At 39.3% G+C, this 12,966-nt stretch overlaps 1 protein-coding gene across 3 annotated transcripts in view; it reads right to left on the bottom strand.

The window, feature by feature from the left end:
* The window catches only part of LOC108709942 (serine/threonine-protein kinase DCLK1), a 221,752-nt gene that overhangs the window by 189,282 nt on the left and 19,504 nt on the right, over positions 1 to 12,966 (bottom strand). For all 3 annotated transcript variants that reach the window (XM_018250241.2, XM_018250240.2, XM_041584499.1), the window contains exon 2: positions 7,225 to 7,610. In XM_018250241.2, coding sequence (XP_018105730.1) covers positions 7,225 to 7,600 — 376 coding nt within the window. In that variant the 5' untranslated portion in view covers positions 7,601 to 7,610. The remainder of the gene's footprint in view (positions 1 to 7,224; positions 7,611 to 12,966) is intronic.

Genomic DNA, 12,966 nt, shown 5'->3' with positions numbered 1-12,966 from the left:
ACAATTTTTAAATACAGATTGCTTGTTGTTGTTGTTGTTGTAGAGAAATCACCCTTTCATATACATTTTCTAATTACATTTGTCCATATAAAAGTAAAATACCATTATATGGATGTGTAGAGATTTGGTTGACTCTTCATTAACTCAGCGTTGTTAATTGACCACTCCTTGACTGTCAAGATAGCAGAACCATGTCAACATCCATCTCTTAGGGATGAACCCTTCACTTCCATGTGCTTCAGCTGACACAACATGCAAAGGAAGCCATTTACTTACTTCCTGGTCAAGTTAGATGTTATTGTAGAGCAGGCACTCAAATGAAGGCACTATTCCACCAGGCAAATAAATACTGTATAAGTAAAATTATTTATTATGCCACATATATAGTCTCTATAGCCCCATAGGCTATATACTGTATGTGACATAATAAATAATTTTACTTATATTTATTTGCCTGGTGGAAGATTGCCTTCATTTGAGTGCCTGCTCTAAAATTTTCTGGTTTGAACCGCTCCCCACGCTGAAGGCTCAGGGTAGAGCACCTGGGCTTCTTCCATCACTTGGTGAGTCACTATTTCATGTTAGACTACCAAATATAGTATAATTAACAAGTTAGATGTTAGATTGAGGATTTCATTGTGCTAAAATAGACTGAACCTCGCACCTCATCCTCTCCAGGTAGACAGGCATCTCTACAATGACCAAAATCAACACACCACAAGCTCAGAGACCTTCAAGATCATGGCACCTAATATGTGTTCTATAACTGAGCATGTTTGTATGGCAATTGGATCCTTTATCAGGAAACCCTTTTCCAGAAAGCTCTGAATTACAGAAAGGCTGTCTCCCATAGACTCTATTATAATAAAATAATACAAATGATTTTCTTTTTCTCTGTTTTGGTTTTATTTAATGTTTACATGATTTTCTGGTAGACTTTAGGTATGAAGATCCAAATTACAGAAAGATCCCTTATCTGGAAAACCCCAGGTCCCAAGCATTCTGGATAACAGGTCCCATACCTGTACAAAACCGATGAACAAATCATCTGTCTTTACCAGTTTGGAAAATTAAAATCAATGTCAGAATTGTGATATTCTACATTTTTGGTCCAAGGCTCATGTTTTGGCTAAGATTCTTATCCAGGTTTTACTTTAATTGAAAATTCATAGTATCCTATTGTTATTGGCAGGAGGTCTGTGATGTGAATGAATTTGGTTGACTTTAATTCTGCTTTATAAAACTCTTTAGTTTTTTGGTAATTAAAACCACCTCCTCCACACACACACACAGAGGCACACCTTCCACCATATATTTTCATTCAAGTGTCAGTAAATCACTTTGTTATCTTCGCAGTGGCCTAGCAAGAGGGGCAGGAAAGTCATTTCTTTGCACTACTTGGAAATATAGAGCATCAACAACCTCACAAGCCACATCTATCACAAAAAACATGTGAATCATGAGTTTTTAATAATATCATGAATAGAAAGGACACTGTTGAGAATAAAATGTATCTTTTTATTTAAAGCTAGCTCATAAAAGTGAATTGGTCTTCAAAATAGAAGAATATTTTAATTACAACTTAATATGATTGTGCACATTTCTTGAGCTTTTGTTCCTAAACCCTGCTACCTGGGAGCACTAGGAATATATTTATACTGCTATCAGGTTTAGAGTACTGCCCCCAGGTCAGTGGTATAAATAGAACTGTTTCTGGGTTATCTATTGATTCACTGTTGCTGAGGGATCCATTCAACCCTGCATTTAACAATATATAATGTACTAGCTCTTTGAATAGGATCCTAGAAAGAAACAGGACATTTAGGGTGAGAGAACTCTAATTTTTTTATTATCATTATTAGTATTAGTATTGTTAGTATTAATATTATTATTAGCACACATATATACAAGCATAATGGTTTTATTCAAAGCTTGGAGCTGATTGATATATTCAACACCTTTATTGGGAATTGCAATGAAGCACAGGTTGCCCTTAATGCTCCTACTTATGACACAGTCCTTTGCCATTATAAATTTCCTGCATAATACCTACTCTATATACTAATACCTAATAATTAATATATATATATATATATATATATATATATTTATATATATATATATATATACTGTATGGCTAACATTGATATTCAGCATCAATACATGATCAGCTATACAGCTATATAAAACAAAAGTGTTAAATGTGTGTAGGAGACAAGGTACAAGGCAGAACCTTGCTGCAAAATGGATTATTGCTGGTCACACAATGTGTTTATAGCCAGGAGGTTCTTTATTCAAATGAAACTCTGACCACAAAAAAACTTCTACACAACTGTAACACTTCTTCTTCACAACTCAAGGTAGGGGGGGGGTGAGTATAGAGACTTTGGCTGGGAATATTTGGAACACCTAGGCATGCCATTTAACCTATAAAAGATATGGGATCTGTTATCCGGAAACCCATTATCCCGAAAGTTCTGAATTACGGGAAGGCCATCTCCTATGACACAATAAACACTTAGGGGTTTACCCCACATTGCATCTGTTCCTGTGTGCCGATCCTTCCTTTCTTTGATTTACATCTCCCATACACTCAATTTCATCCAAATAATCCAAATTTTTAAAAATTATTTCCTTTTTCTCTGTAATAATAAAACAGTACCTTATACTTGGTCCAAACTAAGCTATAATTAATCCTTATTGGAAGCAAAACCAGCCTACTGGGTTTATTCAGTATTTAAATGATTTTCTAGTAGACAAGGTATGAAGATCCAAATTATGGAAACATCCATTATCCGGAAAACCCCAGGTCCCGAGCATTCTGTATAACAGGTCCCATGCCTGTCCATGATCAGGTTCCTTGCTATCTGATGGATATCTTGGAAGTTGGCAGCCTTCAGGTCACACTACTCACTTCCATTAATGAACAACATTAGATGGAAAGTATGGTGCAAGCTTTAATCTTCACAGCTCCCATTTTTATTCCACAGATATCTTGGGAAAAAAATACTCTATATTTTCAAGTAATTTCTAATATGAAAATTCCTTTGGGTCCTTCATGTGAATTGCCCTATATATATAAATTACCATTGCTTAACCCACTTTAGCAACAGTGCTTATTCTGGTGCTGTGATATTTGAAGGATCTTCCCAATGAAACATCTTACTTATTGTCCAATCCAGGATGATGCATTATTCCAATAACTACCTCTCTCCAAAATCATTCTAAACAATAGAAACAGACTTTATCCTACAGGTATGGGACCTGTTATCCAGAATGCTCGGGACCTGGGGTTTTCCGGATAACGGATCTTTCTGTAATTTGGGTCTTTATGCCTTAAGTCTACTAAAAATTCATTTAAACATTAAATAAACCCAATAGGCTGGTTTTGCTTCCAATAAGGATTAATCATATCTTAGTTGGGATCAAGTACAAGCTACTGAGAAAAAGGAAATCATTTTTAAAAATTTGCATTATTTGGATAAAATGGAGTCTATGGGAGATAGCCATTCCGTAATTCGGAGCTTTCTGGATATCGGGTTTCTGGATAAGGGAACCTATACCTGTACAAACAATACTCTCTAATATTACATCTCTTCTGCACCATCACACTGGGGCTCCTAGATCCTACCGGAGAATGTGACAGCTAGGGCCTGCTCTATGCTCCATCAAAAGTGCTGAATAGTATCTGTGTTATACAGTTCTCTGGCAGAAATGAAAGAGCTGATGGAATTTGTCATACAGTGGGACCCACCTGGATATTCCCTGGCCAACCCTGACTATCCATCTCGCTATGTAGTTGTATATCTTAACACTTCTGTACCCATCAGGTCATATATCTTACTTAGACCCTTGAATTATTTATGGTAATTTAGTTCTAAGAACATAAGGTAATTCATGCCTTCATGATCAGTCAGCTCTATGGAGGCCCTACCAAGCTCAATACAATTTTTTCTAAAATGTTCAACATTTAAAAGAAGGAGATATGAGTTTGATGTTAGTCTCTCAGCTACATGTAGTTTAGAAGCTACACAACACACATAGGCTTATTGACTAAACATCAAAAGCAATATATACAGAAAAATTAGTGTTATGGCACACAGACCATTCCAACTGCAGCAGTACTCTCAGAGAGAACCTCAAAACATAACTGGGCATAGAAGAGTATGGTTGTATATCCCACAGTAGAGTATCAGAGAAAAGCGGAAGAGCCCTCTTTCTTCAGCAGATACAAATTATAAGGTACATATACATGTCTATAACTGTATGTATTTTGCTGCATGTGTGTGCATGCTGGTAATATCTTTAGGGATGTTGTTCAATAGTCCTAAATTCTCAGCGGATATCTACAACAATTGTGTCTGCTGCTTCACACAAGTGTTATCCAACTGTTGTACTATTTTTGTGGCTTTGAAGCCACAAGGTTTCTATTTTGTTTTTAGGTTTCTCTTAAATTCTCTTTAAGAGAAACATAAACTTTAAATTCTTAAAGTCAAGCTTTTTTACAAGTAATGGAAAATCACTCAGTATTTAAATTAACTGAATAGTCAAAGAGGAAAAAGTGGAATAATTTTCCAGTTGTTTAAACATAAAGTGTAGCTGCGAGCTAATTACTACTGGTCTAATTTAGAAAAAGAATGCAAATGAACCGGGAGTTAGAGCTGATTCCGTTTCTAAGTGAGTAAGCTAAAGGAGGCACTTTCACCAATTAATTGTTGCTCTTCACACAGTTCAAAATGTGGGCGATACAGATATATAGTGAATAAAGTACCCCCTATTTGTAAAATATAAGGATATTATAAGTCACAGAGGAGTTCCATGGCCATATAAAAGCATGAGGCTGAAGGCTGAGTGCTTTTAGAAGTTCATGGAACTCCGAGGTTACTTATAATATCTTCATATTTTCCAACAAGGGTACTTTATTTATTATAATACAAACTTTAGTGAGTCATGTGACAAAAATGACATCACTACTGATTACATCACTAGTCACCATTTATAAGGATATAATTTACAAGATATCCGTGGCTTTCATGTATTATAACCTAATTATTGTTTGGACTGCCAAGCTGTGCCCCTATATTACCGCTAATATAGCTTACTCACGTTTTTTTATGACGTTTGACTCAGTTTGACCCCCTATTCAAAGCATTTTATAATACAATTTGGTATTCTCTTAAAGATTAAAATTATTCTTCTGACAGTTACATGTGCTGTAGTTACTTTCTTACTTTAATGGTGGAGGTGCCGTCCTCCTGTACCCCAAGCACTATACGTGGATTTATCAAGAGGCCAGGTGTGCGTGTGCAATTCCTGTAATACTACGATTTTCTGGCAGTCCCATTCTACACTTTCAGTAGCCCTGTGATAATCACATTATAGCGCAGACCAGAATGCTGACAAAACCCATGTCTCAAGGTTAATTTTACTAACGTATCAAACATATTAATGTAATCAACTTATAAAGTTACCATACGTTCTTCCTTTTGTCCTACATTGCCTTTTATACTCTACATCTGATTCCCCAACCTTTGAAACATTCATGAAAGCAAGCATGAAAATAGTCCTGGGGGTGCCCAGTAAGTATCATAATTTGCTATTTGGTAGCCCCTGTATGGACTAGTGGGCTACAGGAGGCTCTTTTTGACAGTACACCTGGTTTTTATGCAACCAAAACTTGCCTCCAAGCTTGAAATACAAAAATATAAACCTGCTTTGAGGTCACTAAGAGCAACAGCCAAGGGGTTGGTGTGCAACATGCTGCTTGTCTAGATAGACTGTCTGACTTATACAACTATTTCTATTTCCTTTTATTTTCAACCTCTGTCCTGTACCACCATGTTTCTCCCACTCGTATTTATCTCCTTTCCTACCTATGTTACCTATGCTCACAAATACTATAACAGCAATAATTATAGTACTATTTTTAGCAAATACCATCCTCCAATCAGCATACTGCCAGCGGTGTGAATGGCTTAGATAAATAATGCCATTTATAGGAGAGAATGCATTTCCACTGACTTGCTCATAGTCCACTCACAAAATTGCCCAATAATTTGCAACTTAAGATGTATATTGTGCAAATAACTAGGAGCAATGGAGTAAGGGAACGGCTTTTCAGTAAATCTCAGCCTACAGTGCCCACACTGAACAGGGGATTTATTGTGTTGTTTAGTAATACAATTGCAGTGTAGTTACTTTCAAGTTCAGTCTACAGCATTGGGGTATTTCAAAGTGTACCCAGGATTGATTAGCTTGAACAGGATAATTATGATAACTTGTGTCACAGTATGAGACTCAAATAAACAGCATGGTTATACAAGCCATCTAATAGAATGTCTGGGCATCCACCATACATTTATTTCTAGAAAAGAATAAACTTTAGCAAGATAAAGTAGTAACATGAAGTAACCAACAAGAATAATTCTAGTAATTGTAGCGCTATAGTAAACTGCTTTGCGTGAGGGCAGTTTTAGCTACTTTCCTTTGTGGGCTGAGACCACAGATGAGCTCTCTTTCTCAGGGGTAAGCCCTCGTAACGGTGTGGAGGCAAGGGTGTAGTGTAACTGTAACTGGGTGCGATAGCACAATGATGGGCGCCAGTAGTTCTTTAACGGTTGAACATAGAACTGTATTTATTGAACAATAGCACAGAGATCATTTAGCACATTGATCCACAATGGAGTATAGAACATACACAGCAGCATAAAGGAAGCATATACTCACAGCACGTATAGGCTGAATCCCCACAGGCTAGGGAATATACAGCAGAGAGTAAGTTGACAGCATGCGATGCGTATTGCCCAGTTTTCAGGATATCTTCCAGTGGCAGACTAGGGGAATTCCTATCATCCCTATCTCAACACTTTAGTCCTTACTCCGGGTCAGTAATACCCTGGGATCTTAATCCCTCTAATCTCCTCTGTGGAGCCTTGAGCTGCTCAACTAAATAACCTCTCTATCACTCCTAGATAATTGAGTATAGCTGTCTAATTACTAGGGCCAAGGCGTCTAGGGCTGACACTACCCATTCCCTTCCAGCCTGCTTGGTTGGGCTAAAGCAATGGACCCAGAGCTCATGGCTCCTAAACCTTTTATACTCTGGCACAGTGCCATCTGGTGTACACTGTGTGAACTACAGGGATGTGCCTGTCTGTAATGTGTAAAGGTGTCTACGATTTTCACATCCCTACATAATTATGAAAGAAAACAAAACACACTGACCTTCCACCAGCTGATCCAAAGAAGTTATCTTCTTGCATCCATCCACAGTATAGATAGTTCTCACTCCCTGGGGTAGGTTAACGTTATCCGACAAAGTCCTGGTCAGATCAGCCAGAAGAGCTTCAAAAGATCTAAATCGATCTGGGGAAATTGCATACACGATGCCTTTAAAATATCGATCTCCGTTACGATAGAATCGGACTTTCTTGGCTTTCTTTTCAGAACTCAGGGCCTGAAGCGTGCGAGTTCTGTAGAAACTGCAGTGGGCACTATGGGTAGGACTTGGCAAGCCATTCGCCCGGGATCCTTTGCTGTACCTTTGAGCTTTATCGCGCTCATCAAAATGCTCAAGTTCCATATCTCTCCCCAAGGACATTTTAAGGATTCTTTAGAAAGAAATGGAAAAAGATAGATATTATTATTCAATGGCAAGAGATTCTTTTAGACATACAGTATAACAGCTGTCATATTACTAGTTTAAATGCTTCTGGTGAATTATAATGAATAGCCATTCTCTTCTAAATGTTGCTATTTAAAACCCACTGTGTGACTAACACGCCTTTCAGTGCTGATGTGTCATCCCATACGGAATAACTTTCTCATTAAAATCAAATGCATCGTGAGCTCCTCCACACATTTCTGATTTCCTGGAATACTTTGTAGCTTTGAGTAAGCTTTGAGGGCAGAGATGTCAAGTTCAATCTTTCTAAAATAATACTCACAGCAACAAACAGCTTGAATTTTGTATTTTACTAGATACACAGGGGGATATGGTATCCTTAGTGGGGCATTTAGTGGTTTTGGTCAATAGTTATTGGGCTCCAGAACTTGCCTATCATTCAGAACTCCATTGGGTTATCTAAAGCCCTGCCCTCCCACAGCATCTATTGGATCTTATGGTATATTTGCTGTCTCTATTCATTTGTCACTATCAGCACTACCCATATTGATTGGTTTATAGCAGCGGGGAGGGAAGTATTAATTTCAGGTTCGGCATGATGTGTGGGACTACAATACACATCAACTAAAAGACACTGGCCAACAAAGAATGATTGAATTGGTATTTTAGAAACAGTGATCAAGGGTTTTCGAACTCAACATTGTACGTAGACAAACAAGGAAGGAAACACAGGGTATTTTACCTGATATTGATTCTGGTCTGTGTGATGAATAACTTTCATCTGTCTTACACAATATACTACACATTACATAGTAAGTTACATAGTAACATAGTAAGTTAGGTTGAAAAAGGACACACGTCCATCAAGTTCAACCTTTTGACTTTTTTTTTTTAACCTGCCTAACTGCCAGTTAATCCAGATGAAGGCAAAAAAAAACCCTATCTGAAGTGAAGCCTCTCCAATTTGCCTCAGTGGAGGAAAAAAATCCATCCTACTCCAAAATGGCAATGGACCAGTCCTTGGATCAACTTGTACTATGAGCTATCTCCCATAACTCTGTATTCCCTCACTTGCTAAAAAGCCATCCAACCCCTTCTTAAAGCTATCTAATGTATCAGCCTGTACAACTGATTCAGGGAGAGAATTCCACATCTCCACAGCTCTCACTGTAACAAACCCCTTCCGAATATTTAGTACCATAAAGTTCAACCTTTTAACTCTATTTTAACCTGCCTAACTGCTAGTTGATCCAGAGGAAGGCAAAATAACCCATTTGAAGCCTCTCCAATCAGGAAAAAATTCCTTCCTGACTCCAACAGGGTAATGGGACTAGATCAACTTGTACGATGAACTATCTTCCATAACCATGTATTCCCAATCTAAAAGCTAAAGAGATATTAGTTTTTATTTTGCGATATTAGTCTTAAGGTAATAACACAGTGCATTCAACAAATATGCATTTGTGTGTTGCGGCATTGGTTCATCTTATATTCATATCCCCATAAAGGGGCATTAGGCGCCAGATCATGATTCTAATCGTGAGCATCCCCTTCATTCAAACCACCTCCCTGTTCTTCAGCACTTGGTGATATATTACATACCCTTTTATTATTTTGTAAAGTTTATTAGTAAACTGCAGTTAGTACTGTCTGAGTCAAGTCAATGAGGGTGATTGGGAAGGCAATGACATCACAAACAGGCAGACTTTGAAATATGCAGAAGGTGTTGGGACTCACACAGTGACAAATTATCCTACAGATTGGTAAAACATATTGGTGATAATTGGTGCATCTGGTGGAAGCCTGATTTAAAAAAACCTCAGGCAACAAAAATAGGAGTTTAAGCTCCATGGGGCAGGGTCTCGCTATTCTACCAGTATGTCCAGTTCTGTGTTTAATCAACACAAATATGGGATCCATTATCTGGAATCATGTTACACAAAAAGCTCTGAATTATAGGAAGGCCATCTGCCAGAGAGTTTTATTTAATTTTTAAATTATTTTAATTTTTGTTTTTAGCAGACTTAAGGTATGGTGATCCAAATTACAGAAAGATCCTTGACCCGGCAACCCCCAGGTCCCGAGCATTCTCAATAATAGACCCTATACCTGTGGTTCTATGTAAGAATAGAGATGAAACAAAATAGTTGATGTGCACTACAAAGCCACAGTAAGGTAGGTAAAAATAGGAATAAATGACACATTATGGTACCCATCAGCAGGAGGAAATAATATGTGAGGAGCCATACACCATATTTCCTGGAACTGAAAATGCATTAGCTTATTGCCCGATGGCAACATTTTTGTGCTACACTACATTTCCACAGCTATAAATATGATACTGATCTTTTTAAAGGGGAACTCCACACAAACAGAACTTACGATTTTTGAAAAGTAAACATAATTTGAAGCAACTTTGCAATAAACATCAATTTAAAAATAAGACTTGTCATGATTTTTAATGGTTTAGAACAGTTCCATAAGCTTAGCCCCCTGTCCTCCTGTTGATCTGTCTGACTAGTTTGCTGAGCTGGCTGACTACTGTTACTTTGTATCAACAACCATCTGTCCTTAGCCTGTATCCTCTAAATGAAGTTGTTACAATTTGTAACATCAGTGTTTAGTCTCTCCTTCCCTGCCAGGATTTCAAATTATACAGAAAGAATAGAACTGTTACACAGCTGGATTTCAGCATAGAAAATGGCATTTATTCATACCTTTTGAAGAAACAGGTAACTGTGGTGGCTATATTAGGGGTTTCTGTGTTATGTGGGCCTCTTTATAAAATTTTGGTTTGGAAGCCGGAGTTCGCCTTTAAGGTACTTTTTATTGACTCTAATAATACATTGACTTTCACTTCTCATGCCCTTTTGTAAACTGCAAAAAAACGTGTTTTGCTTCACCTCTTATGCAACAAAGGTGGGACAAGCAGAAAGTCTGCCAGCACAGCTAATATAGATGAGAACAAGTAGGCTTAAGCATGTTGTGTACGTATTTCAATAGATGCAATTTTGCAATAATTTATGCACCTAGTGATTCAGCTAGCAATCAACAAAGTACCGCCTGATCTGATACAAAGTGGCATATTACCCTTTATCAATAAGCTGTTTATCAGATTCTGGTTTTGGAGAAGCAGGTGAATAGACAGCATTTTGGATTCAGCTACGCATTTGTTAATGTTGAACTAAGGATGAGTAAACACCAATTCTATACACAAAAGTCAAATGATGGGATCATGAGGCAATTAAACTCAATGAAGTAAAGATATTAGAGCAAGCGAACTGTGCCGCAGCTCCAGTCTCCTATGCTTTTATGTTCCAGGTGAGCAAGTCCATGCTTTATGCAAATCCTTTCCAATTATAGCACTTTACATTATTCAGGCAAAATTGAGTTTACAATTCACATATATCTAGGAAATTTCAAATTTGATGCCACATTCCTTTTTTTCCATGAGCCTATGAGCTTGAAAATTAAATGCCAACTTAATATATATATTTTAATTATACAGTGGGGTCATTTATGAACACTTGGCAAATTTTCCCATGGGCAGTAACCCATGGCAACCAATCAGATTGCTGCATTCATTGTTCTACTTGCAGCTGGTTTCAAAAAGCTAATCACTGATTGGTTGCTGTAGGTAACTGCCCATGGGTAAATTTGCCCAGTGTTGATAAATGTGCCCCACTTTTATAGCGGTGTGTATTTTATTTACAATATCACATGTCACTCTGGAGATTCTGGAGTCTAGGATTTTTCTCCACCTCGTACTCGAGTTGACCCTCCACTGAGATGGCAGGAGGAGGAGACTGACCGCCAGAGAACCGGTTGGTGATGGCGGGTTTCACCAGAGACACGTGGAACACGTTGGGGATTCTCATCTCTGGTGGAAGGCTGGAGTCTGACAGCCACAGGGTTGATTATCTTCCAGATGGGAAATGGTCCCACGAATTTTGGACCCAACTTGGAGATGGTATCTTCAACCGGATATTCCTGGAAGAGAGCCAGACATTATCACCCACCTTGTAGAGAGGAGAGGATCTTCGACGACGATCGCGAAAGTCTTATGAACAAGAGCACTCTTCTCTAGGTTCAACTTGGTCGCAGCCCAAATAGCAGACATATGGGCTGCGGAGTCGTCATGCAGCCGGACGTCAGATAGCACAAAGTCTTGGGGGAAAGCTTGAGGATGCTGACCATACACCGACATGAACGGAGACCTTCCGTAGAGGAATGACAAGCATTATTATGAGCGAATTCCGCCCATGGGAGGAGATCAGACAGTCATCCTGGCAGAGGGATACGTGGTTCCTCAGGAACTGCTCCAGGGCTTGGTTGACACGTTCAGCTGCCCCATTCGTTTGCGGGTGGTATGCAGATGAAAACTGAAGAACAATTCCCAGGTCTTTGCATAAGGAACGCCAGAACTTGGCAGTAAACTGGGTGCCTCTATCGGAGACGATCTCCACCGGGAAACCATGCAGGCGGAAGATGTACTGGATAAATAGCTGGGACAACTCCACCGCAGAGGCAACTTCTTCAGAGGGATGAAATGGGCCATTTTGGAGAAGCGGTCAATAACAACCCAGATCACAGTATTCCCACCGGAGGGAGGAAGTTCGACAATAAAGTCCATAGAGAGGTGCGTCCATGGACGAGAGGGTACCGGCAAAGGCTGTAACAACCCACTGGGGCGGGAATGGCTAGGCTTAGAAGTGGCGCAGACATTACAAGCAGCCACAAAGTCCTTTACATCCTTGCGGATATCAGGCCACCAGACTAGGCGCCTCAAGAGTTCAAGGGTCTTAGCCGAACCAGGATGTCCAGCTTGCCTGGAGCAGTGGGTTTGTTGCAGGATGGCCCAGGCGAAGTTCTGGAGGGACGAAGGCCATGCAATCGGAGTATCTTGAGGAGCGAGGACTGCCAGCCAGAATCTGGTCGGCAAATTGGGGATACAGAGAGGCAATGATCTTGACTGGTGGAATGATTGGTTCCTGTCTCTCAGGGTCACGGTCCACCGGAGTGAAGCTACGAGACAAGGCGTCGGCCTTCAGATTTTGGAACCTGGGCGATAAGTCAAAACAAAGTTAAATCGGGAAAAGGAAAAGGGCCCACCTGGCTTGTCTGGGATTTAGCCTCTTGAGGGACTGTATGAACTCCAGATTCTTGTGATCGGTGAAAATCTGGACAGGTATTTCAGAACCCTCCAGGAGGTGACGCCATTCTTCAAGGGCAAGCTTGACTGCCAAGAGTTCTCGATTCCCGACGTCATAGTTCTGCTCTGCGGATGAGAACTTCTTGGAGAAAAAACGCACAGGGGTGCAATTTTCCATCAGAGGAATGTC

Source organism: Xenopus laevis, chromosome 2S (genome assembly GCF_017654675.1).
Source record: "Xenopus laevis strain J_2021 chromosome 2S, Xenopus_laevis_v10.1, whole genome shotgun sequence".
Classification (NCBI taxonomy): domain Eukaryota; kingdom Metazoa; phylum Chordata; class Amphibia; order Anura; family Pipidae; genus Xenopus; species Xenopus laevis.
The sequence above is the reverse complement of the archived record's forward strand: the minus strand, read 5'-3'. Positions and strand labels throughout refer to the sequence as shown.